Here is a 27,752-nt window from a genome sequence, read left to right on the forward strand (position 1 = left end):
CATTGAGTTTGTTTGCTGGCTCATAAGATTGAAACAGGCTTTGTTCCCTGTCCCTCCATAATCTGCCATGTAAGAGTGCTGTATTCAGTGCAGCCCTGCATGTTTGTCCACAGGTACCACAGTGGGGATGTGTACATCATTGATGTCTCTCAGGCAGTGGAGCATGACCACCCACATGCATTGGAGTTTCTGCGAAAGGATTGTGCCAATGTTAATGGTGAGCAGGCTGCTCTTGTGTGCTTGTTCTGATAGATGATTTTGTCAGTGTTTTCTTTGTGAGTGTGTTTGTTTTTAAGAAGGTGAACTGTATTCTTTCTTCCATTCTTTGAGTTATGTACAACTCTGGTTGTAGAAGCTGCCTGCTCTCCTTCCTAGGTTCTCATGGGTTGTTCAGGGTGCTGTCTTCTATGCCAAGTTCAGCAGACAGTGCAGCCTATTTTGCTAGAAATCATCTGCATCTCAGATTTACAAGAGAAAGAAGAGGTCAGAGTCCTAGTCTGCAGCAGCACTGATCTTAACTTCCCTAACATTTGAAAGATTGTGCAGGCATACTGATCTGTGTCCTTCTGTGAGTGTGTAATCCACAGCTGGAATTCCTCAATTGGCAAGAGTTGTATCACAAAGTTCCTTTCCCGTTTTTTGTCAGGTCAGATTAGAAGGTAAAGGCATAGAGTAATTTATTAGAGGTCGTAGACTTGTAGTACTTTTGATTAACAGGGTACCTTATCATAATATTTGTGGCTAAAAAAAAAAAAAAGTTAACTTCATGGGAGTGTGCTTATGTTGTGCAAGAGAAAAAGATGTTCTGGTAGTCTGTGTTTCTGCCCAAGAACATGAAATCTGTCACAGCAGGCTGATTTTCCTTCCCCCCTTTCTTTACTATGACTTTTCCAATTGTACAGAGACATCTGAAAGTCTGAAGAAATTGTGTACGCTTTGCTGTGTATTTCTCAATACTCAGTATGCTAATTGTTCCTTTTTCTTCCTTTCTTCTTTGCCCTCTCCATTACTCCCTTCTGACTCAGATATTTGCACCCTTGCTCTTTTTTTAATGCTTTTTTGGCTTGTTTTCTTTAAATGCCATTACCACAGTGACTTGCAGCGTTCTTGGTTGTTTTTCTTTTCTGCCACTGCAGCTTAATCTGTGCAGTTGTACAGAGGCTGTAAAAGACACCTTCTAGCTGTGGGCATTGCTAAGACTTGTGGTTCCATGAGCACGGAGAGCTGCCACCAAACTAATTTTTTTTGTTGTTTGTTCTGTGATTAATTTCTCATGGGGGAGATATCTTCTAAGGTTGTTAGTAGGGAGCAATTACTAAGTAGTCCTTAGTGTGTTTCACTGCTGTTTTTCAGTACTGAAGCAAAACCTCCAAAATCATTTATGCTTGCTTCAAGAAAGCAATTCTGAGCATGGTAACAGAAAAATTCCAATATGTTCATGTGTCCCGTGTGTTCTTCCATTCAGGTGGTTTATAAGCAGGCTGTACTGTTTCAGTGGGTATTTCAGATGCTCTTTGACAGAAGTGTGAGGTCTACATTCCTTATTTGAAATACATTTTTCATCTCGGCCACTGCAACTATTTACTTTTATCTCAAATTGTTTACTTCCTTCTCTTCATCCCCTGCTCTATTCAGTGTGGTTCCTACTGAAGTTGATTTGACTTAACAGTTGCTCACTTTGTTTCTTCCAGTATTTATCACTTTGGGAAAATTATGCTGTTATGTTGTTGTAACTATCACTGCTGCATGTATTGCACAACACTTACAGCTTTTTGTCTCTGCCCTTGATTTCTGATAGGCTTTTTCCAGAAGCACAATGTTGCAGTGATGACTGTGAGGGAACTGTTTGAGTTTATTACTGATCCTTCTATCACACGTGAGAACATTGATGACTATCTGTCAAAGGTAAGGCCACGTGGCATTGTTGCTCACGTAGGTAGACTTGAATGATAAACTCAGAACTAGTTCAGACCCCTTTGTTTTGTGTGCCCTATATCCTGCTGTTGAAGTTGGCTGGTAAATGAGATGCTGGATGTTTGCAGGATGGGCTGAGTGGAGAAAGGGGTGACTCGAGCAACGTCACTGGGGGGGGAAATGGTTTTTTAAATGGTTTTAAACTGAGACGGGAGGTTTAGGTTGGATATTAGGAGGAAGTTTTTCACACAGAGGGTGGTGATGCACTGGAATAGGTTGCCCAAGGAGGTTGTGGATGCCCCGTTAATAAAGCAGATCTGCGGTTGTACGTGTACTTGCAGCAAAGTTGGTTACCATTAGGTGTCGCTCGAGGCGTTGCTATGGGGAAGTTTTGTGAGTGAGACCGAAGTGCAGGGAGAAATACATACAGATGGGAATGGTTAGTTGGATTAAACGATGCGATTCTAAAGAGTGATAACTGTATTGTTTTGTATTTCTGTAGGCAATGGAAATAGCATCAAAAAGAACAGAGGAGGAGAGATCCAGCCAAGATAAAGTGGATGAGGAAGTGAGGATTTCTGTTCCTGCTATGAAATCAAAATTAGCCTGTCCTCTTCTGAACAGTGAAGACTGTTCTGTTTTATTTGGCAAAATGCACCGTTGATAAACAAAACACTGTGATGTTGATATGTCCTGAACTAGTTGAGATATGAAGGATTGAGGGATGTAGTGTATAAAAGCTTAAGTGACATTGATCATGTGCTAAAAAACAAATACTCAGTTACCTAAACTGATGTGTTTGCTTGTAGCTAGGTCCCTTGATGAATCTTCCACTTCAGGTTTGGTTTAAAAACAAATAAAACCCAGCGAAGTAGAAGTCTGGTTGTGTCAGTGTTTTTGGACTGCTGATACACAGACCAGGAGAATTCACATCATATTCAGATGCATGCATTGACCAAATTGCCTGTCTGCCATTGTTCCCAGTCTACTTCAGTTCTTCCTCATACTATTTCCCTCCCTTGCTTTTACATACAGCAGGAGCCATCTTACATCTTTTCTGCTGGTATTTTTGAAAACTGCTAATGTTCTGGGAAATCTTGATTTAAGATGATGTGAAGATGGAACAATCTTAATTTGTTTTTTTTTTTTTTTTTAATCTTGCCTGTCCACTGAGAAGAGTTTAAAAACCAACAAATCACACCACACACAAATAAAGCAACACCTTAGTGTTGGGCAGAGCTTATATCAGCAAGAACCTCTTTGTTCTAGTTCACCCAGCATTTAATACTGGAGTCTCTGTTGCTTGATATACCAAAGACATTTTCTCTTGGGGCTCTGTAGGTTTTACTGGCTGCTTCTGGTTCAAAATTGGCCGGTTAAAGGTTTTCATTTCCAGAGATCTCTTGAGCATACAACTCCTTTTGAATTAGCTGGTCAGATGTTAGTGTTTTTTTTATTATAAGTGCTTTTTAGCAAACAGTTTATCCCTTTGCACATGTGAATAAGAGATGGTTAAGTAATAGCAGAGTTCAAGTTCCTTCTCAGAGTTCTCAGTTTAGCTCAACTAGCTTGTACCACCTCTCAGAAGAACAGATGATTTAGAGCACACTCTTTGGAGACAGGGTCTGTGCTGTCTGCACAACACTTAGTCTAGTAGTTAAGCAGTTAAGTGTGCTTAGTTCTAGGATTGAATTGATACTGTGGAAGAGAAAAGTAAAATACTTCAGTTTGCTGCAGGATGCTCTGAAAACGATAGCCTGACAAATTTTAATGTGTTGTCGATGCTGCAGTTAGTCCTGTACCAGTATAGTACTGTAACTCCTTTTTGAGTTGGAGTCTATGTTGAAGCAGGAACAATTGCATAAAGACATTAAGTTGTATCAGCATGTTTTAATGGAATTGCCTCCTGAGAGCTTTGCAAACATAATAGTAAAAACTTTGGGGAAAACTCTTAGAATATGAAACTCAAATTGGTTGAGAGGAAGTTGGGAGGATTGGAGAAGTTCCTGTGTGGCTGCTAGTAATGGTACTAACATAGGGGCCTTGTTAATGATGAACTGCAATGGTGTGTAGGTTGCATGTGAAGAATGTGTTCCAGCAAAATAAATAGTAATAAGCTGCAGTTCAAGAGGTGGTATGACTTCATGTTTGTTCTGAGCTTCTCTAAGCTATGAAATCCATTGTGATTATTCCTTTAGTGATGCTTAATTAGTATGGAAGAACATCATGAAACTATATAAATGACTGAATCTGTTTTCTATTTGTTTTCCTAGGTGTTCAAGAAGGCTTACATACCTCGAACTTTGACTGAAGTTAAAAACTATGAGAGAGATGTGGATATAATGATGAAATTGAAAGAAGAGGATTTGGCATTGTGTGTTCAGCAAGATAATGTGAGTGTGTCCCTATAGTGTAGAATACTGAATCTAGTGTCATACTTCCAATTCTCTGGTTAGTAGTGATGCTTGCACTGCTATCTTTGAGACTCATTTTCCTTGGGTAGAAAGATGTAAGGCTTGCATTTTGGTAAAAATAATTTTCTTTCTGTGTCTCTGAATGTAGATTCTCTACCAGACCGTGACAGGATTGAAGAAGGATTTGTCTGGTGTTCAGAAGGTGAGCGGGCCTCTTTGAAATCCTTCATTGTACCCATTTTCATAAAAATACTTAAAGGAATACAGAGAATGCCTCATCTTGCAGCTGAGACCACGGAACAAGCCTTTTGTCTATGGAGTGACTGTTTCTGCCCGTAATGTGGCAGTGGTGTAGACTAAATGGAAATAAAAATCAGGGAAGGGATCAGGCTGCAGCCCAGTTTCTAGTGTTGTTTAAGAGTAAGTGTATTTTGCAGTGTAGATGTTTGTGTTTGCACTAAAGCATATCTGCAGTGGCCCCAAGGTAGATTTTGGTATGATCCAACTATAATTAAAAATTGGCTTTCATCTGTGTTAGCAAATTGCTGTATAACTTATGGAAATCAGTTTGGGAGTGTCAATACATCTGTGCTGTGAGCCCTAACCTTAAAGTTCCTGTCTTGTATATTTTAGATATCCTTTTCTTAGCTTGAATTAACCTCTTTTTGACTCTTCTTGAGACTCAGTGATAGCTGTAGTAATAGAGAAAATGACACAAGTTTGCTCAAGGGTTTCTTTGTACAAGATTATAGATATATTTTTTCAGTATGTATGCGTATATATTTTACTCCTAGGCTCCAGAGTTTGGGTTTGAGATAAACTCCCTCTTGATACATCTTGCAGATTCCTGCACTTCTAGAGAAGAAGACGGATGAGTCAGAAACAGGCTCTGATGATGATGGTGGCAGCTCAGAGGACTCTGAGTCAAGCTGTAAAGAATTTCGGCATCCCAAAGATCTTCCTGCTGTAGTTACTATGGATAAAAAGGTCAGTTGTAGGAAAAAAAATGTACAATTTTTGACATCTGCCCCCATGACAGGAAAAATCTACACCTCGTTTGTCCTACTTGTAGTCTGAAGCAAGCTGTGAGCTTTTTCCTGTCTGAAGAGCAAGAGCAGAGAAAGCAAACTTCATTATGGATGCTTTATTAATGATGTTTTTGTCAAGAGGAACATTATACCATAGCATTCTCTAGTCTAAACAAAGCTAGAAGAGGGATCTCTGCAGAGAGCTTTAGGGTATGCAAAGCAGAGCTTAGTGAAACATGGGCAGATCTTCAGTCCCTCTGGCTAACCTTCCAGCTTTGCTGTGCAGGTTGGTGGATGTGGCTCCCGGTGAACCACCCTTTGTCCAGGAAACTGAGACCACCTGATGCTTGCAGCTGGAGACTTGGTGACAATGTCTGTACTACAGTGGCTTTTGTCATACTGTTGGTACAGGCTGACAAGCATTGCTGCAGGGAGAAGACTGAAAGCAGATGTGCGAGGGAAATAACGTGTTTTTCAGGTTTTGTTTTCCAAACTACAGAACAAATATCCTTAGTTCTTGTGATGCTTTTCTGTGGAGTCACCCCCACGGGTGAGAGCCTGATGGCAGCTTTTTAGGTGCAGTGCAAAAGAAAGATGAAACTTGCCAGCTTAAGGTATTAGAGTTGTGGGGGTTTGTTAGATTTGTGGGTCTGTTTATGTTTTTTTCTTTTCTCCCTTAGGAAAGATAATGGGTTTCAAATCCATGAAATAAAATGGCAGTGCTCTTTTAGATGCTTTTTGTACTAATCTAAAGCTGCTACCTTTCAGATCTGAAGCAGAGAGGTCTTGGTCACTTCTCAGCCTTATGGATAAGTCTTTACTGTCTAGCAGGAATTCCAGTGTATTGCAGTCACGTAGCACCCTTTCTAGCCAATCCTGATGATGATTGGATTGCTCTGAGTTACCAGCAGTTACTAGATCACTATTTTTGTTTGAGTAAAAACACATTCTATCATAGCCCCTAGGGGTAGCAGAAAACTTGGATCAGGCTTTCTATTGGAATCTTTGCTATAAATAGCATGAGTTGAGTGCATCTTGTTGCTTTTCTTCAAAGGCTGCATGAAAGTCAGGTTTTAACTAGTTTGAATTTTGTACTGTCATTACCAGTGTGCAATTCCACCCTCATATTATGCTTCCTTTCTCCTTTCCTCTCTCTCTCCCAAAGTTATTTTCATTAGACCTGCGTTTTTGATGTGATGTATTAATTAACTTAGATTGATAGGCCTGCTCAAACCTCCTATTCCTGCTGGCTTTGAATGAATGGTGTTTTGGTTCTTCATAGGAGAGGAAAAAGATGGTTAAAGAAGCCCAAAGAGAAAAGAGAAAAAACAAAGTCCCAAAGCATGTGAAGAAGCGGAGAGAGAAGACTGCGAAAATGAAGAAGGGCAAATAAGATCAACTTTGGCTTGGGAAAAGGACTGATTTGTTTCTAGTTAATGAGTCACTTTCTTTTATAATTAAAAATCCTTTATTTACGTCATACAGTACTAACTGTGAGGGTGGTCTCAGTGGCAGTGTGGTGTGATTATTTGACCAGACTTTATGCTGTGGCTCTAGCAACAGGAAGGAACAAATTCAACGCATTTGAGCTTTTAAAAATCCTTCTCAAGATTCAGCTTGTTGTTAGACTCGCATTGATTTGTTTGTGGCATCTTCCTCTCCTGTCTTACACTGTGTGTGTGCTGGTTCATTTTGTTCCAGAGCGTTGATTTGATTCAAACAGATTCTTGGAGGAGGGGGGAACAACAAAGATGGGAAAACTACTTCAAGTAAAGGCCTGTGCTTCTGTGCTGTGAAGGCAGCAACTTAAGCTAGCTGTCTTCTGCAGGCTGTTGCAGCTATCTGCAGGTAACCTTGCTGCCTCTGTGCTTTCATCACCTTTTGATGTTATCTCGCTGAAAGCTGAATTTCATGATTTGGGATGCAACTTTTCTCATTGCCCTGTTCCCTTTTGAAGCAACCAGACAGGCATGCCTAAACAGACTAAAGCTGTGATATTTCTGTGTGTGTTGACCCCAGCATGGGGCAGTGTTGCTCTTAAGGAAAGTAGGGCACACCTTTTTGTAGGCTGGCCAAATGAATATTGGACATCAAGATTGCATTTGTTCAAATTCAGGGTGGAAAAGCTGTCATGGGAGCTGTTTGTGGTGTGCCTCAGCACTACCTGTCCATGTGCTGAGGTGTATGTAGGGCGGAGCTGGCAGAGTTTGAAGAGTCCTTTGTGTTGGAGCAAAGGTGCCGTATTCAAAACATCCCACCTCTTCTCATGGCAGCAACTTGGGCCGCTGAGGCTGACAGAGGCCTTGAGAGAGGTGTTGTCCTTGTTCATCAGTCACCTTTCCCTGCTGTCAACAGTTTCAGGACTCCCTGTGCCAACACAGACAAGGGCTTTGAGTTCAGTAAAAAAAAAAAATAAATCTTTTTTTTTTTGTTTTCCCATTTTAGGGGTGGAGTTGATGCCCTGGGGATTACACTTCTGGGATGCACGTTGTTTGATGATAGAAGAAGGCTGTTATCCGTCAGCAGGCATCAAGCAATGATGGGTTGGCCAGAGGCAGGGTGAAGCTTCCTTCTCTATTCTTTCCCTTCCGCACCCATAAGAGATTGTGGGATGGTCACAGGCAAAGACTGAGATGTTGGCCAATTGCACACATGGTTGCTCCACTAAGGAGCACGTTTCCTCAAAGAAATGTGGGCTGCTTGCACTTCTCAGCTTGACCTCTACAAACCCTTCTGTTCCTTTGGTTAGAATTGTGGTCAGTGCTTCCAGACACTTCCCTCCTTTTCTCCCTGTCCCCACAGGGACTGATAGACTGTTACATACATGTTTATGTAAGTGAAAATGGGATTGCTGGAACATGTTGGGAAGCAAGACTGGTTTTGCCTCAGCAAGTAGGGATGTTTGTTGGGAGCCCATGGAAAAACACATACAGTTTGGAAAATGACATTACATAGGGTGCAAAAAAGGTGACTGCCTCTAACTTGGCAGTGAAGGAAAGGAGGGGCATAAGACCTATGTTCTGAGGTGAGCAAGTACTGCTGATGGCAAAATTAGTCCTACTAGCTGCATTGATGTATTTTCTGCTTTTGCTTGCCATCATGGGAATTGCGTAGTAACTATCAGGCAAGTTGGCCTTCATTATATCTGCAGTTAATATGGTTGGTGGTTGTCTTGAATGCAAAAAGTCTTGTGCACTTTGCCATTGGATCACATTGTATCAGTCCCTCTTCTCACAAACTAACAGCTCTTTGGTGTATCAGTGATAACATCCATGTTTCATGAAAGTGATGCACTGGGAAGTGAGGGGGGGAGACTGGAGGTGTTAGCAGGGAATTGTGTCCCTTCTGTTGCTTTCTTCTAGCACAGAGTTGTGCACTGGGCAAACCTCAGTGTGTTTTGTGAAATGGGCCAAGGCTGAGTGAATCTCTGACAAACTCTGCTCTAAGTTCAAGTAGGCCACTAGTGGGCTTCTCTGCTAGAATACTGGTTCGTGGCTGGCTGTAAGGTTGGGGTTGCCAGATGCAGAGGCAGCCCCATTTTCTTTGGGAACTCTGAAGATGAGGATAAATACTGGATCTTGGTGTTGCGTCTGGAAGCTACTGAGCCAGAGTGTGTGTGCCACTGAGGGCTTTTGCCTTCCTTACCTGAGGAAGCACTTCAGAAAATGGAGGCTGCTGTGATCAGGGCTTGAGGGAAGAAGAACTGTCCCAGCTCACATAGCCTCGTCTCCCCTCCAGGCTGTGTTGCACAGCCTGATCAAGTTTGCCCAGCTCTAGCCATCTGGTAGTGTGAAGGTGGGCCTGAATCAGCTGTTTAGGAGCATTGCTTGCAGCTGTGTGCAGCAGGACTACCTGAGAAGGCTATGCAAAGCTGACTTTCTGCCTCAGGTGCTTTTCTGTAGGTATGTAGTCTAGGTATTTGCAAAGCATCTGTGGAGGAGCATGCACAGATGAGGAGCACAGAAGAGCCTGTGTTTTGCAAGTGCAGGTGACCTGAGGATAACTTGCAGCTGGGAATGCATTTGTTGAGGTGGGCTGTGAGAGCAGTTCATGTGCCCTGGCTACTGCAGGCTTGAGGTGTGGAGAAGTCCACAGGCACTGGGTGGGCCAGAAGCACTTTGGGCAAGGGCCATGAGGTGAGCCTCCTTTCTGGTGAACTCTGTATCAGGAAATAGGCTATTAAAGATACATCAGGGACACACAACTACCTAATGAGGTCAGTCTAGTGGTAGGTGGAGTAGATGAGAAGGACTGGCATTTGTTTGTATCCTGTACTAAAGAAAAAACTGAATATCCTATGCTAGTTTGAACTTGAAAGCTATGTTGTATGGACATCAGTGTATGATGAGGTAGGGTGTTTTTTCCTGAGTAATAGGATCTGAAGAAGCCTACTTGCTTTGCATTTGCCATGGCAACATGTTTATTGCATACTCTGTCACTGTTATCTCTGCAGGTGGAGTATTGCTAGGGTAGGAATGCCAGTACCTCCTATAAGAACTGGGTCACAAGCAGCTTAAGGTAATGCTGCTGCTTTACGCTTCCTCTTTTCCTTCCTCTCTCTTATGGAAGTTACTGATAGGGCTCTGGGATCTCCTGTGGGCTGTGGGAAGTGTAACACCCCTGTGGAGCAACATGAGTGAACAAACTGTGTAGAGGTTGGCCATGGGTAACTGGTGGGCTGTGGCTGCTGCAGATGGCTGAGATGGGTTACAGCAGTGCTGAGGCTGATGTGATAACTATCCCTTAGGCGGAGAGAATTCCTTTCTGTTGACCGCAGATCTGCTGCTCCTTCATTCTATTGCTCACAGGGTATTCAAGTGTCAAAATGTAGCATCCAGATGAGTTTCTTTCCCCCTTCTGAATGAAAACATCTGTACTGCTGTCATGACTTGAACTCAAGCTGCTCTGTCACCGTGGCTTTGGGAATGTTTCTGTAAGCAGGACTGTATATTGTCTGACACGTTTGTCAAAGTATGCATGTTTTGTTATCTGCGTTCTCCGAAAATGGATGGGAACGCAGTTCTGTCAGGCAATTGGTATGAGTTTTTACAGCTGCAAAAGAAACAGCACGGCTAACTGAACTGCTTTAACACTCTTTTTCTGGCTAAAATATAAAGACTAAGTATCTGAAGTACCACCTATGAAATCAAAACACCCATATGTGAAATGTTCAATTGGAGAATCAGGTGGGGTAATTTAAGAGAGGACTATAGCCTTGTTTGGGGGAAGTATAGTGAAGAAGACCACATCCTAAGGCTGGTATTTAGTTCTGCTCAGAACATGAACCCACAGGGCATGCTTCTGTCCCCTGGTCTGGTGCTGTGTGTGCCATCAGCTGCCATGTGAGGAGGTTGTGGTAGCATCACCCATGGTCGTCCCAAGACTGGTGGCTCAACCCTGTGGTGTCAGTGCAGGGAGGAGTGCAGTCAAGGCGAGAGCTGAGGCTCCTCACTTTGGACAGGAGAAAGTGAAAAAGCAGGATGAGAGGCTTAAGGAATTATGGAAACAGCAAAGAAAGTTAATGCTCAAGTGTTGTTCACCAAACCCTGCAATAGTAGTTAAAGGAAGCTTAACCTGGTGGAGGGTTGGTTTGAAGCAGGTACAAGTACTTTTCTTGGGACAGCCCACAACAGTGCAGGTAAGCAGAGGTTGAAAGTCAGTTCTCTAATGCTGAGGTGCTGTTAACTTTTGTAACTTTGTATTTTTAGACAGACTGAACATGTGGAAGGCGTCAGATTCTCAGATGTGGGTCAGATACTCAGAGAGATGCGTTTCTTGGAATTCACAGCCAAAAGATCTAGTGATATTTGAAAGCATACGTCATACAGTGGAAGTATTTACAACTGCTATCAAAGACAAAAGCATAAAAAAGCAATTTAGTCCTATTGTAGGACATTCCAGAGCAGTTCTCAACTGCCAGTCACTGAGCCTCAGTGGGAGGAGAGGAGTAAGAAGTACTCTCAGCAGGTATCTTCTGTTCCATAAAAGTTGATCTGTGAGGTGTCTGAGTTTTCTTCACTTTTTTCCCCACCCTGTCCATCTTCCTAAAATGCAGTATGGCCAATTTGCCTTCTGAACTGTTGTGAAACTGCATCTCGGTTCTGAGGACTTCACCAGTCCTTCAGTCTGACACTGATTTGTTGCTTCTCCCATGCTGTGGGTCTTACAGTACATAGCAATAGAAGGACTGGGAGGTGGAGGTTGTGGATTTAGTTTCCCCATCGTGAGGCCAGTAGAACCAGCTTTGCATGTAAGGAGCGGCTGCTTAGAGAGTTTTCATTTCATTTCTGTGCTGAAATATTTTGGTTGAACAATACAAAACTAGCTGTGGCAGGCCTCTATAGCTCAGGCATGCTTGCTTTTGGCATGTGTGCCCAGACAAGAGTCGCAGTGATGGTCCCTCAAGATATGAAAGAAGTGAGGCTGCTGTTTTCTGAGGATGAATGTGCCCTGCAGCTTTTGTTCATGGCCAGTTGAGATGCTACTGATGTATGGCTGCAGAGGTGGAAGAGGATTCCATGAACATTCCATTACTTTATTTAGCAATGGGGTGTTGTAGAGGTGAGGCACCAATACAGAACATGTTGAGTGCTTCTCAGCGTATCCTTAAACCTGTGGGATGCTCCCTGGGGATGCTTGCAGAATGATGAGAGACTGCAGTGGTTGGGAAGCGTATGGAGGTCTCCCATCTGTTTACATGGAATTGCCTGTCTCCATTTCTTTACAGAGAAAGTATTTGGACACTCAGTGAGCGAGGAAGCACTCAGAAGTGGTTTTGCCACTTTTAATGAAATTTAAGATGCTGTTTGGTAAAGAGCATCACAAATAATTTAAATACAGTAAGCTGAATGAGAACTCATTTCTGAGTTTCTATGGCATTGCTGTAAAAAATAAATACATAAATCTGTAACTTGCTGTTTTTACAGTTGTACTTTTTGTCCTTCTACAACACCGATAGACTTTGGAAGCAGTACCACTGAGCTCTATCTTAGTGTCTCATGGCTTTCCTTGTCTTGATGTGATCTTACTTCCTTGTGCTTATTTTCATATCCTCTAGAGGGAGAAGTAAGCTGCTCAGGCTGTTGGAAGGTCTGCTGAGAATGAATTAGTGTATGAACAGTGCTAGTGATGTAAATTTTGATGGATCTGTATGTGGCACCTAAGCCTTTTAGTTCTCCTGAATTTGTAGTTCTTGGGCAAAGTGTTATGCTCTCAAAGGTGATAGTGTCATAATTTGTTCTGGGCAGGGCTCCATCTGGTGTTAATGATGGATTTAGGATGAGACTGCAGGCAGCACATGACAAACTCCAAGGAGACATTTTTCCTGTGTGTATGAAGACCTGTGGTGAGAATCTAAAACATCCTAAGGATGCCACTCTGCAGCTGTTCAAACTTGTGGGCATAAACTACAATCTTGTGTAATGCAATAGACAGTAACTGCTTTCCCATAAGAACTAGCTGTAAGCACAGTTTGACAGCTGTTACTCTCTTCTCCTATGATTGTTTATTTTCAAAGGGCAGAAATAAGGACAAACTTGGCCTTTCTTCATGGCATGCGACAACCCGCCTCTGATCTCTGCAGACTGCGTGGACCTGTAGCCTACAGCACTGGATTTAGGATGTTCTCTAACCTAGCCTGGAGATCTGTGTCTGCTTTGAAGCTCTCAGAGGCCATAAGAGGGGGATTGTTGAGCAGGAATGGCTACTGGCAATGTTGCTTGGTGTTTGATTCTTGTTGTGTATTTCGGTTTTGGATTTGGTGGGCTTTTAAAATTGTTTTAAGATATCTGATTATATTGGGCTGCTGCACAGCAGGAAGGCTGTGACCCTTATCTTGGTATTAATACTGGGCTAAGAGAGTGATGGGGATGGAGAACAGAAAGTTTGGCCTGTGGCTAGCTTCTGAAGGACACTTGAAGCCAAAGAGTTTACTTGGTGTTCCTTTTCTTAAGCTTTGCTTTTCACCTCCCTTTACCTAATCTGACCCCTGGCTCTTGCAGCTTGACGTGAGCACCATGCTTGAGGCAGAGAGATGTTGTAGGCCATTACCAGCACTTTGGCTTGAGATCTTGACAGCAAGTTTGAAAAGATTTATGGATTCTTCACTATGTAATTCTGTGTCTGTGAGGTATATGAGTTACAGCAACCTTAACAATATAACTTTTAGCCTATAAATAGTCAAAGCAGGTTGGAGTCCAGGTTTGGAGAGGGAGGGCTGGATAAGCAGGCTAGGTCGGAAGATGAAGTGTTGAGGTGAGGTCAGGTATGTAAAGTTTTTTGGTTTTGGTTTTTTTTTTTTTTTTTTTTTGAGTAATGTTTCCTCCTTCCAAGCATTCCAGTGTTGATGTGTGTGCTACTGCTGATTCTTTTGGGGATATGCAGATCTTGCAGAGCTGCAAGTTGGCTGGAGTAGATGAAGGTGGATGCTACCTAAAAATGCATAGCACAGGGTTTGACTGTCTGTTCAATTCATTCTTTGTGTGCTTAGGATAAGATGTTGCTCGTAATGCTCTTATGCTACTGGTAAGAATAGAAACCCGAGAAATTTTTGTCTTCTGTCCTCACCAGCCTTCTCATTCTGCAGTCCTCTGATGTGCACGAGCTTGCAGAGTATGAGTTTGCATGCCTTGCAGAGTGTTAGGTCTCTTTGGGCTATAAATTAGCCTCAGTGTGGACTTGAGCTACTACTATGGATGGTAGACTTCAGGCCTATCATGTATTTGGGCCCTCAAGGGAATGTAAGGAGGCAAAATAATGCATGGAAACACTGTTGGTACAACTTGTTTTGCTGTAATAGTGGTGAATGTGAAGAACAGTGGTTCTTTGGAGGTGGTGACAACTCAAATGATGGAGCAAGTCTGGATGAGCAAAGCTAGCAAGGGAAAAAGTAGTTGAAGAGAGGAGCTGTCATGTGGTGATTCTCCAGCACCTTCTGCACCATCCCTTGTTCTGGATGCTGTCATTAGTCTGTCTGCAAGTTGCCCTTCCTTATTGGCCCTTCCTTGGTTGATCAGTGCAACCCAGGGTGCTATTCACTGTTGAGGATTGGTAGGGAGCAGACCAAGGGCTTCATCCCCTGAAAAGCTTGAGTCCTGGTGCAACTGATGGGAGCTGAGAGATGGGAGGATTAAACAGAGCTGAAGAATTCCTATCTGAGCAGGGGTGAAGGATGTGTTTCTTGAGGATATCTTTTGACATTCTATTATGTTAGTATTAGTGGAAGAGAAAATAAGTAGTTCTTTCAGAGTTCTAAAGAAAATGTCAGTTATGTGGCTTTATTTTGCCAATTATCATTACTACTTACAGCACTGGAAAGGACTGTAAAGGAAGAAAATACCCTATTTACAATGTTCTCTTTAAATCTCTTGCATTAAGATGCACTTTAGTATTACATACATCACAGATGAGGCATAAAATCTGTGTGATCATCACAGAGAAAAACCAGCTTTTTTCCTACTGCAGTCAATCAAACTCTACTTTTCTTTATTTCTTTAAAGGGCAAAATTTATTACTGTAGGAAGTCACAAACCAAGTTGAATTTGGCCTCATTCATGGCTTACCAAGTATTTAGATGAATTTAAAGCTTTCCTAAGATGTCGTTGTACTAAGGAACATGGTTTAGTGGGGAAATATTGGTGGTAGGTAGGCAGTTGGCCTGGATGATCTTACAGTTCTTTTTCAACCTTAGTGTTTCTATGATTAGCAAGCCCTTGTCAGACATGTTGTATGAGCTTGTTTCTCCTCCCACTGGTGAGCCAGGAACTCCCTCTCATCTTCTTCATTTGGGGAAACCAGTAGCAGTGCCCAAAGACGCTCCTGCTAAGTGATTTCCACTTAAAAATGAAACGTCAGCTTTCTATGACCAACCCGTGTAATTGATGGACTCCCTGTAAAAGAGCCGGAGTCCCCTGTGGCTGCCTGTGTATTGCATTGTGCAGAATTAAAGGATTCCTGTTTGTATTGGATCAACAATACCTGTACTGTTTGCTTTGAAGCATGTTTAATGAGTCCATTTTATTGATGGTAAGCCTGGGTGGTGCGCTGTTCTCTTCCTTTGAGATGCTGGAAGTATTAGAGATGGGAACTGAGAGTAACGAAATGAGTTTGGTGGTGAGACTTAAGTGAAAAGAAAACATATTTCATTGAGGCTTGAAAGTAACCTGCTATTGGCACTGAATTCTGGGCAGCCAGGAGAAACTATCACACAGTTTGTGCGGAAGGGAAAGAGGACAAGTGAGAGAGGAAATAATCTGGCAGAAGTGGGATGCTTCAACACAAGGTGCAGCTTATGGAGAGCTGTCAGCATGCTCTGTGCTATGAGCCACGTGTGTCTTGGGTAAAAATGCATAATAAGGGCACGTTGAGACTTGAGCCGGCCTCCTTGCTGCTGCTTTTTGCTATCTCATAGTTATGTCAGTCAGGACAGTGAAGAGATATAAGTTCCCTGACCAGTGTTGCAGCTCTTGCAAAAGCCTCGAGATGGTGATGTCTTCTGACAGCTTGCTTCATACGTAAGGGGCAGCACAGGCAAAAGATGAAAAGATTTCAGTGGGAAGGAAGCTAATAACAAGCACATCAAAACAAGCTTCATAGGAGAGGTTTTAACATAGCATCACAGGGAGCAATTCTTTGCTGATGTAATGGAGTCCACCAGAGGTGTGCTTGGGAGCATGATACACTGCGGATTTATGCTATAAAGACTCCCAGGGTAGCTGTAGCCTTGCATCTCAGGGGAGATTTGGGTTGGATATTAAGAAAAACTTATTCTCAGAAAGAGTGGTCAGACACTGGAATGGGCTGCCCAGGGAGGTGAAGTCACCATCCCTGCAGGTGTTAAAAGATGTGTGGATGTGGCACCGAGGGATGTGGTTAGTGGGCATGGTGGGGATGGGGTGATGGTTTGACTAGGTGAGCTTAGTGGTCTTTTCACACACACAGTAACTCCCAGACCCCAACAGGGTCTGGCTGCACAAGGCATGGTGATTGAGCTACCTGTGCTTTGGATGGGTCTATGATTTCCCCTAGATGTCTGCATTCATACAATTTTTTGGTTGCTGGATCAGAGATAATGATGCTGTACTGGTGTATTTGAAAGAAGCTGCAGAGTGCTTCCAGCCTTTGCCTATAGTAAGACCCAAAATCTGAGTGAAACAAATGGCTAGGTGGCGTGGGTAGGAGCAGTTGTGTGGTTTGGGGCTGCAAAGTGACTTCTGGAACAGAGTACTCACAAGCCCAGTTCAGGAGCTGCCAGCAGGAGAGGTGAATGTAAAGGAGTTGTTTAGAGGAGGATAGATGGATTGACTGATGCTTGGAGTCTACTTCTCAAAGGGAGAAGTTACAACTCCTGCAGGTAGGAGATGGACAACTGCAAAGGAAGTGCTTCCTCTGCTGTTTGGAAGTGGGGACTCTTCCGCATCCCTCTTGTAAGTTACAGTGAAACCCATGCAAATGCTAATGGCCAAATTCTGTTCTTAGTTACACCCATGCAGCCTTCCTGAAGTCAGCAGTTGTCTGTTTTGCAACCATTACCTGATGCAATAACTTCAGGGCTGTGTATCTGGAAGGTTTAAGCCGTGCTTGCATTCTCAGCTCCGTGACAGCGAACGCTGTCTGATGTGAAATTGTTGCAGTCTGAGTAATTGGTGATGAATAAGTGAGGTCAGTGGCATTTCACAGCAGTAGCACACAGTGCTGGGCTGGGGGTGTTCCTCCTCCTCCAATACCTGTAAGCGCAAAGGGGCCCAGGACAGGCTGACCCTGGCTCTCCCTCAGGTTGGAATGCCATTTTCCCACATCAGACACTCCCTGTGCTAATTACACCCTTCTTAGACTCGCCCTTCAGCAATTACTTGTCTAAGCCCTGCCTCAAGCTGACATCACTGGAAAGTCCAATAAAAATACAACAAGCTTTCAAACCATCCCAGGAAAGCAGAATGGTGTATCATTAGTAGTAGTATTTCAATGCAGCTGTTTGCTGCTGATTTGCTTAGCCTTATCTCATAATAGGAAGAGTTTGGGCTCCCTCCTGGCAAATGGCCTCCAGGGTCAGCAAAGCTCTTGTCTCTTCTTCAGTGATGTGCTTGGCTCAAAGCGCTTTGCAGCGGCTCCTTTCTTTGCTTCTCTTTAACTCTTCTGCTCAGTATCAAATGCTTTCTGTTGGAGGTTCAATCCTGAGCTTCCCAAACCTTGAGATACCATCCCTATAAGTCACTGATCATCACCTTTGTTGCTTCTCACTGTACGTCAGCATATGTACAATGTACATCACCAATGTGCATCTGGGGGTGACGGGTTGATGATAGGACTAGATGACCCTAGATGCCTTTTCCAACCTTAACAATTCTATGCTCTGTATTCCCTTTTTTTATTCTTATTTCAAGGTTGATCACCTCCTTAAGATAATACAGATATTTTCAGAACTTGCATTTGCTCGGGAAGAAAGGAAAGCAAGTGGCAACTTGCCGTTTCTACTCTAGTATTAAATGTGGAGGTTGGCAGCCCTGCCTGCAGCACGGGGGTGATCCTTGATGATCCTTGACATCCCCTCTAACCCAAGACTCATATTCTAACCCAAGAATCATATTCTATGATTCATTTACATGTTGGGTTTTTTGTTGGTTTTCTTTTTTTTTTTTTTTTTTTTTTTTTTTTTTTTTTTTACAGTAATACAACTTCAAACTATTCCATGAATTCTCTAAGGACAGAATTATCACATTTTCGTTATAGGTAAAGCTGGAAAATTGGACCTGAATCAGAGCAAACAGATTTCTTTTTTTCCCTTCATTATGATCCTGTCTTAACTGGTACACGGCTCATCCCATGACATCAGAGTTGGTTTGTTTTTCAAAAAAAGCTCTTGGTTTGCATGGAAACAGTAGTACAGAAAATAACTTTCCAACTAAATAATAAGAAAGGAAACTACTTGTGCACACACAGCCAACAGAGGTAATTGGAAATTTTTGCAGGCCAGGATTCCTGTTCTGTAACACCTGATGATGGAAGCATGAGGCTTTGCAGTTGTAAACATAATTTCTTTCCACCCTGCTTGGCAGTCATATTCATTTTTTGGGTGTAACCCTTTCATATGCACAGCTGTGCGCTCCATTCCCACAGCCAGGCATGCCGGGTAAACCTTTTGATCTCTCATTCTGGCCTTCTCTTGCTTGCACTGTGTTTATTACAGCTTCATAAAACTCCTCCAGACCAGGGTGTGATGGGTGATCCTCGAGGAGCTGCCCTCCCTCCAGATCTCTCTGATTATATCGAGCTGATGGTTTCTCCCTGACAGGTGCAGGCAAGCTGATCCAGAAAACAGAACAAGTCGTTTCTGTAAAGGACGGCTCACCTGGGGTTGTCTCTCTGCTGTTGTGCTCGGGTTGGGAGAGCAGAGGCTTTGCTCAGCTTCCAAATCATTGACTCCCGGTTTTGTCTCTAGTACCATAACCTCTTTGAATCCCAAATTGCTGGCCTTGTGCTTGCTCTTGCCAATTGGTACCAACCATGGCTGTTTCTCTAGGCACAAGGAGCACAAACTGGAACAGCCCTTGGAACATGTCTTTACCTTTATTGCTTCATTGGTTTTGCTGTCTGGTTTTTATTTTTATTTTTTCCTTAGGATACTGATGCACAGTGTGCAGTAGGCTCTGCAGGAGGTGTTTTCTTTTAAAGTTGTACACTGAAATCCCTGGTTGAGATAAATCCCTGTGTCATGCCCCACATGCAGAAGGTACTGCTGTGCTGTACTGCTGTGCTGGAACAGCTGCCCAGAGAGGTTGTGGATGCCCCGTCCCTGGAGGTGTTCAAGGCCAGATTGGATGGGGCCCTGGGCAGCCTGGTCTGGTATTAAATGGGGAGGTTGGTGGCCCTGCATGTGGCAGAAGGGTTGGAGATTCATGATCCTTGAGGTCCCTTCTAACCCAAGCCATTCTGTGATTCTGTCCTGCACCTCCCTGGGCCTTGGCTGGCAGGTGATTTGCAAGTGTTCTGCCTGTTTGCAAAACACCACAAGTAAAAACAACTGTCTGTGTTTTGCTCTGATTTAAGTAGTGTAAAAACCAGCCACAGACCTTGGTCTCCCTGCAGATCATGGCGTGTTGCCTTGCTGTTGCAGTGATTGAGAGGAACAAGTGCTCTGGAAAGATGAGTCCCCTTCTCCATTCCCTGTGGCTTGATATGGGGGAAGCTCTTTAATTTTGGGGGTGCTGCACATGTTCTCAGTTCAGTGTCATGGAAGCATCAGAGCTGTGATGTAGGACACTGAGCTCTCTGATGCGTTTCCCATTTGTGCACGTATGTTGGTCAAGTGTAGGTCTGTGATGACACGAAGCCCTTCTCTACATGTGAGACATGTGAAGCAATGTGAAAAACACTTTTTAAAAATTTGCATATACTTTCAAGATGTGTTTTTTTTTTTTTTTTTTCCTGTATTTCTGGGTGTGCATACATCAGTTGAAGCTGCATTTTGCAGAAATACATGGTGGATTATCTCTCTTTTTTGTAAGGGAGGAAAAAACAAATCATGTTGCTAGCCCACCGTGCGATGCCTGAGGAGTTGGGATTGAATCTTACTCTGAGAGGCGATGATATACCAAGCCCATGCGTCAGCTCAGCTACTTTTTTTTAATCTCTGTTCTGTGATTTGTCTGTGCTCAGCAGCTTTCTCTTAGCTGCAGCAGGAGCCAGCACGGTGCTGGGGGCAGAGGCGTCACCCAAGCTGTCTCTGCTGATGAAACTGAAGCTGCTTCCCGAGCGTTCCTGTCCTTGTGTGCTGCTGGGTGAGCCCGCTGTGCAGCTGGGGCCCATCTGGGTGTCTGCAAGTGATTTACGGTGCTCGGAGCTGCAGCTGCTTTGTGTACAGAGGCAGCTCTGGGACCACCGCTGTCAGCCGTCACCACCACCGCTCAGGCTGAGAATAATGTTGAAGAAAAAGAGATCCTTTTTTTTTGTTTTTGTGGTACTTCGTGGTAGCTTTTTCCATTTATTCTTTTGTTAAAAGATGGAGGGCTCTAAGTCTTCAGCACATCTGAGCTTCGCTCTTTCCTTGTGGTTGTCTTTTGAGAGTGAGTTACTGGGAGCTGACAGGAGGAATTGCAGGGGGCTGCTGTTCTAAAGCCTGTGCAAGGAATTCCAAATCCGAATACAAAAATCTATTCTTGGTGGAGTTCAGGCCTGGATTAACACGGGTATTCATTAGGATGCATTCGATCCTGATGATTTGAAGGCAGTAGTGACAGTGATGACGGAGTAGGAATCCTGTTTCCTTTTCTCCCTGCTTACTCTTAGTTATCTGAAGTGCCCCAACTCCCCGAAAGGAGGTGGTGGCAAGGTGGGAATTGGCCTCTTCTCCCAGGTAACAGCGACAGGACAAGGTGATGGCCTTGAGTTGTTCTAGGGGAGGTTCAGGTTGGATATTGGGAACAGTCTCTTCTCAGAAAGAGCATTGAGGCAGTGGCACAGGCTGCCCGGGGAGGCAGTGGAGTCACCATCCCTGGAGGTGTTCAAGAACTGTGTGGATGTGGCAGTGAGGGAAGTGAGTTAGAGGGCATGGTGGGCTTTTGGATCTCAGTGATCTTTTCCAGCCTTAATCATTCTGTGATTCTATAGCTGCAAATCAGGAAGGTTTAAGCCACTGTGATGCTTGTTGACAATGCAGTGTGTCTGTGTAAATGCACATAAAAACAACACTTGGTATCAATGTTACCAAGATTCCTGAGAGTTTTACTTAACAAAAACTTGAATATTGTTGGTTACTTGATAAAGAAATGTCTGATTAGTGTCACAGGAACATACAGGCTATGCATATTAAAGCAGGGATTAATGCCCATTTGTTTTTACGTAGAGATGCACTGATCTTGCTGATGCTCATTTGAAGTAAATTGTAAAATCGGCCATCTTCAGAGTCTCATAAATTAATGCAAAATGGAGTTGGAAGAGTACCGTATTTTTTGTTTTTAATGAAAACAGATGGTATTTTCCAACTCTTAAATCACTGTAAGAAACAGACCATTTTTGTCTCTCTTTCACTGAAATTGTGCCATAAATGTACTTTTCTTTCCAACCACAATCTAATAATGCAAACCTCGCGAGTCTAGTATATGGGGCATATCTAGCTATGAATGCTTAGATAATTAAAATATCCCTTTTGATATTTTCTTCCACTGAAATTTGAAGGTAATGAAAATAATTATGATGTATTTACAGAATTCAGTGGTTTTGGAACAAATACAAAAGTGTCCTAAAAGAGAAAAATGTCCACAATTGTGTAGCAGTTAGTGTGAGAGCATTCGTGTTATTTGAAATAAATAGATCTCAACTAACAAATACACCTCCATACGTAAACATGTAATACACCACAGTAATATTTCTGACCCAATGATAAATGTGTGTGGGCATGCCATTAACACTAGGATGTATGTTTGCAAGCTCTGGATAGTTGGAAGGAGAATGCATGGAATCTGTGCCCCTTGCATATTTCTTAGACATGAATGTGCTTCTAACCTTTCCTCAATCTGATGACCTTTCCATGACAGGAAGGCCCATTTCTTGTATGTGGACACTGTGCAGGCACTGAGCACCCAAAGTCTTGTAGGAGAAGAGAATTCTCATAGGAGCATGAAGCATATTTTGTCTGTGGTTCTGTGTCTTGCTGCTAGTGCTGGGGGTTGAGCAGCAAGCAGTCCTGAAGGATTAGTGCCTTCAGGGTGGCAAAGGCAAGGTGTCTTCAGGAAGGGGGCTGGCTGCAGCATGTGCCAATGACCACTCTGCTGAGCTCAGTGGCTGTTTGCTGGTGCTGTATTTACAAAATCAGTTAACAGTGGCAGTAGATGATTGGAGAAGTTTAAACTTTGGGTCTCGTGGGAGAATGAATCCTTCAGAAGCACCACATGGAGTTGTGTGAAAAGCTTTATTGAACTTAGAGGTGATGTGGAGCAGTGGATGCAGGTTTGGCTTCTGATCTAAGTCAGCAGTTGGATGTAATACAAATTATAAAATTTATAGGTGCTCTGGTGAATCCATTGTCCATTATGCCCATTACAGCCATAAATATCTGAATGATGTAATTACTAAAGTCAGTTAAAGGGAAGATTATGACTGAAAATGAAGGAGCCTCCATTGATCGCTATTGCAGTGTCCGCCCTTGGGGAAGGATGCAGAAGTGTGGCCATAGAGAGAAGTCATTGGTGGAGTCTCACACAAATCTTGGCTGTTCTCTATACCCATGCGTGATCTGGGAGAGTGAGCAGTGAGTTGAGAAAAATCATCGGAGAATGCTTAGGGATGAGGAGGTCAAGGGTTAACTTTGTGGCACTAACTGAATGAGGAAATAGGTAGTAAAATACAGTGCAGGTAAGTGAGGCGTTTGATAAGGAAGTGGGGAAGCAATCCCAATTTTATATACTGCATTGAGTACCAAATTGTGATTGCCAAGCAGGAATGAGTTCTGGGTTTATAGTGGAGCTGTGAAATACTCTCAATTTGTATTTATAAAAAAAAATAGCAATTCCTTAAAATCCATTGTATCTGAGTCAAAACAGTCATTCCAGTTCATAGGTGTAGGTACGTACCCCAAACTACCCTGTGGAGTCTGAATGCTGACATTGGTCAACCAGCCTTGTGTTTCCCATATAAGCTTCTTATTCTCAGTTACTGTCACTTGGTTTCTCAGTTCATAGTACTGTATCTGCCTCAGGCATAGGGAAAGGGATCAGCCTGAGACATGAATTAAGTGTATAAAAATTAATCTCTTAATGTATCCCCTTCCATAGCAGTTGGTGCTGGTACCTACATATTGGATTGGACCGTACTCTGTGTTTGGAGAACCAAAGAAAACATGGTATCCTCTTGTTTATAATGATTTTTGGTATCGATACTGGAGGTTTCAGGTGCTAACAAGCATTATGACAGCACTGTCAGTACTTTGCAATTGCTGGGGTGGCCTGCCATTGCTTCTGCTTTGCCACAGGCAATCCATTCATTGCCTGCAGTGATTGTTATTGACCATTCATTAGGTTTATGTTCCAGACTCCGTGGCCTAACGTTTCTGCAGACATGGACTTGAGAAACACTTGTTTCCCTTGTAGGCCACCTTTTACCTACATAGCAGAGGGCTTACGTAGAGCTCAGTGGGACTTCTCATTTCTGAAGGGCACAGAGAATGGGAAAGTCATATGCCCATCCATATAGGTCATCCATTTCACACTCTGTACCAGAAGAAGACAATGCGAGGAATGTGCCTCGAAAATGAGAGTTGCTTAAAGAAAGCATCTATGGCTTCTCTCTTTATTAGTATGCTTCTTGCTCTGAAGATTGCATGAGCATGGTGGGGAGAAAGGAGCTGGATATGTTCCTGTGCCTCTTACAGGCAACTGATGGATCTCTGCAAGGTGCTGTTCAGCTGGGGCCTGATGGGAGCTGGGGCACAAAGGACCCGATGAGAGAATGGCTCAGCATCTTCCCTGACCAGGTTTTTGGGTGAGAAAATGTGTAAAATAACTGAGGAAATCTAGCAGGAGCTGGGAGATGTTGCTTGTTGCAGTGGGGAAAAGATGGCAAAAAGTGACGGCAACATTGGGCTTGTGAACATAGTATCTCCAGCAGGTCAGGATGAGTTTTAAAAGCATGTTTGTCCAAATAAAAATTAATATACGAGTGAAGATAGGCATCTTCACAAGCAAAATCTAGGTGCTACAGTGACAGTGTGGGTTTTCCCTCCTTTCCCTTTCACCTGCTGCTTTGCTTGTACTCTCAATGGGCAAGGGACAATGTCCAATTTGTTTTTACTGTTCTGTGATTCAGTGCTCACTATTGATATTGTCTACTTGGATAATGTTGTCTTTTCAGGCAGAAGACGCTGCCTGTGGAAAAAGCACACAGTAATAAAAATAGGGGAGCTATAAATGTGGGTTGGCCCACTCCTCAGCTGCTGTACATTACTGTGTGCACAGTAACTGCCCGATAAAGTATTGCCCGATAAATATTGCCTCACTACATGGCACAGTAAAAGATATGTATAATAAGTTTCTGAGGAGGCATACATAATAGAATGGTTTTGGTTGGAAGGACCTTAAAGTTCATTGAGCTCCAACCCATTGCCATGGGCAGGGTTGCCACCCACTAGATCAGGCTGCCCAGGGCTTTGTCCAGCCTGAATTTGGATGGATAAAGTTAAAACCAAGTGGTGGGCCATGTTTAGAAAAAGAAAAAAAAAGTGCTTGGCCATAAAAAGCTGATGTGTCAATGAGCTCTGGGCTGCAAAACCCAGCAGTGTGATGGCCCCTCTAGGCCTGTTCCCTGGGGCAGTGCCAGAGAGGCCGCAGCCGCTCTTGGTTGCACGGCTGGTCTCCAAACTGTGCTGGGGTGTGCAGGCTGTGGCTGGCCTTTCAGCATGGTTGCAGCTGAACCATTGGCGAAGCTGTGCCTGGCAGTTTGGTCTGCTGTTGTGGCACATGAGGAAAGGGAACTGCAGGGAGGAAAAGGCAGGCTTGGCTTTTAAAAGCGTTTCTTCAACAAGGCCATTGGGATCTTCGCACTCTGCCTGCGTTCGTCACACACCTTGTGATGGGAAGGGCAGCTTGGGAGTGAGGCAGGACAGAAAGCCGGGCACACCTGAGAACAGCTTGGAATTGGCAGGAAGCATTGGTAGGCAGTGGCATGTAACTCCATCAAAAGACACGCACTGACTGCATTGTTGCTCTTTGGCATAGGGCAGGGAATATTGTTTTGGCTCTCCTTTGAGTTGGGCATCGAACCTGTCCCTGAGCTTCCTTTCCTTACCATGGTATGCTAATAAAAGCCCTGGCCTGACTCTTTCATCTCATCCCATGCTTTGCTTTGTTGTTGCGGAGTAGGAGCAAGGGAGGGGGCTGAACAAAGAGAGATAAAGCAGGTTTGTTTATGGCTGAGTCAGAGGAGTGTTTTCCTCCTCACCTAACAGCTGCATTAATCACTGGCACTGCAGCTACTCCCACTGATGGCCAGAAAGAGGCCTGGGTTTCTCACAACTTTGCTGATACCAAAGGAGTTCTCTGCAAAGGCTTCCTCTTAGCGGGTACAATTATAGTGTTTTAATAGGCATGCAAGATGTGGAAAGATTTTTAATTATTGTGCACTAAATAGAGCTTAACCTCAGCAGGAACAATTGTTCTGAATAATTTCAGATTAAATGAAATGATTTTGTACTAGCAGTGAGGTAATCGGAGCATCACTGGGCAGCTGAATAAGAGTGGCTGATTCTGCAAAGGCATTACAATCTAATTATGGCATTGTGTACACTATTGTGGGGTTTGCTGAGGGCCAGTCAGTTCAGTATGGTCTAGGTAAAATCATGGGTCCAATTTGCAGAAGCCTTTGACTGTACGTGCTCAAATGCTTGCATGTCAGGATAAAGTAAATAAGACGTTTATGCCTATGTAGGGAGGGACTGAATAATTCCATGACCGAAACTTGCTCTGATTTTGCAGTAATGACCTCAGCTCCTTGATGAGGGCATGGAGCATATCACTGGCTGTCTCCATCCTTGTGCTTCAGGGCCATGTTTAGGAAGGGGGAGACAGTATTTTTAAACATAGGAATCCCCTTCTCTCTCACTGATGTCCTTTAAGGTAAAATTTCCCTGGTGAACCATTCATCCCAGCAGAGTGAAGTTCAGCACCTTCCCCTTTAAACTTTACCACAGCTCTCTGAGCTTCCATCTCTCAGATCCTGCAATACCAAGTAGAGTATTTCGAAAGTACCTGCGTGAGTTGCTATAAATCCAAGTGAAAACAAGTAGAGCTTGTGCTCCTAAATTACTATGGCATTTTTGAAAAGCCTCCTCTTAGACTGATGGGGAAAAAAAAAAAAAGAAAGAGTGGAAGGATAGAGTGGCAGATTACTCATTTATCTGAGTAGGAATAGTACAACAATAGGGGAAAGGGGGGGGGGAGGTAAAAGATTGCAAAAACCTGACCGCTTTATTTCACTCCTTCTGACCACAGAGGTGCCATCTCTGTTAGGCCCACAGTATCTGAAGCCTGTCTTGGAGAAAGGACTACAGAATCATAGAATAGCTGGAGTTAGAAGGGGCCTTAATGACCACCTAATTCCCACCTCCCTGCTGTGGGCAGGGACACCTCCCTTTAGATCAGGCTGCCAGGGCTCCATCCAATCTGGCTTTGAACACCTCCAGGGATGGGCATCCATAGCTTCTCTGGGCAACCTGTTCCACTGCCTCACCTCTGTCATTGTAAAGAGTTTCTCCCTAATACCTAATCTAAATCCACTATCCTTTAGTTTAAAACACTTGTCATGTCATTACACACCCTGATAAGAGTTCCTCTCCAGCCTTCCTGTAGGCATCCTTCAGGTACTGGAAGGCTGTTATCACGTCTCCCTGGAGCCTCCTCTTCTACAGCCTGTACACCCCAACTCTTTCAAGCTGTCCTCATAAGACTTGTACTCCTGCCCTCTGAGCATACACATGTCCCTCCTCTGAACTCTCTCCAACAGATGAATGTTCTTGTGCTGGGGACCCTGGAGCTGCAATGGGGTCTCATAAGAGCAGAGTGCAGGGGAACAATCACCTTGCCTTGCTGGCTGTGATTCTTATGATGCTGCGTAGGATATCGTTGGCTTTCTGGGCTTCAAGCACTTGTTCAAGCTCATATTGAGCTTCTCATCAACCACCATCTACAAGTCCTTCTCAGGGCTTCCCTCGTTGCCCTCATGCCCAGTCTGTATTTGCACTTGGGATTGCTCCAACCCTTGCAGCTTCTCCTGGGCTACCGCAAGGCTGAGCAGGTAGTGAACTCTCTGGGGCTGGGAGCTCCTACTGCCTTTTCCCCAGGTTCTGTCTATGGTGACACGTCACAGTTTCTGACTCTTTGGGTGTGCTCACCCATATATAAGCCACTATAAGCAGTGGCATGTTCAGTTGCTTCTAACCTTGAAGATTACCATGTTCATTGCGGGGTCTCTTGCCAATACCTGCATGCTCAGTAGCACAACAGATTGCAGCTGTTCCCCCATCCTCAATTCCTTGGATTGACCTTGCAGTTTGCTCTTCAGCATCACTAAGGCTTCCCATTTTGCCACATATCCTTGGCTTTCCTCTTTGCCTGCCATGTGTTTACTGGAGCAAATTCGATGTCTACAGTGTATATGCCACCCAGAGTTCAGAGTTTCTGTTTATCTGATTGCCTTGTGCACATGATTTTTCTTCTCACGCTTCCTCAAAAATGTTATTTCCCCTCAATCTTCACAAGTCCCGTGGGTGGCTGCACCCTCTGCTCCTACCCATCCTTACTGCAGTAGGCATCTTTTTAATGTATTTTTCATTGTCAGAGTGATTGCCAAGCCAGGGAGTCATTTTCAGCTTGGAAGGCAATGCTGCAGAGAAGCTTGAGGGTGTAGAGTGGGG

The 27,752-nt window shown here is 43.6% G+C and overlaps 1 protein-coding gene across 5 annotated transcripts in view; it reads left to right on the forward strand.

The window, feature by feature from the left end:
• Positions 1 to 17,899, forward strand: part of RIOK1 (RIO kinase 1) — a 29,796-nt gene extending 11,897 nt beyond the window's left edge. For 3 of the 5 annotated variants that reach the window (XM_048940881.1, XM_048940882.1, XM_048940883.1), the window contains exons 13-19: positions 114 to 217; positions 1,799 to 1,905; positions 2,417 to 2,482; positions 4,188 to 4,307; positions 4,477 to 4,530; positions 5,172 to 5,315; positions 6,639 to 11,323. In XM_048940881.1, coding sequence (XP_048796838.1) covers positions 114 to 217; positions 1,799 to 1,905; positions 2,417 to 2,482; positions 4,188 to 4,307; positions 4,477 to 4,530; positions 5,172 to 5,315; positions 6,639 to 6,749 — 706 coding nt within the window. In that variant the 3' untranslated portion in view covers positions 6,750 to 11,323. The other 2 variants (XM_048940884.1, XM_048940880.1) reach the window with 2 other exon arrangements.
• Positions 17,900 to 27,752: the final 9,853 nt, after the last annotated feature.

The sequence above is a fragment of the Lagopus muta genome, chromosome 3 (genome assembly GCF_023343835.1).
Source record: "Lagopus muta isolate bLagMut1 chromosome 3, bLagMut1 primary, whole genome shotgun sequence".
NCBI lineage: Eukaryota > Metazoa > Chordata > Aves > Galliformes > Phasianidae > Lagopus > Lagopus muta.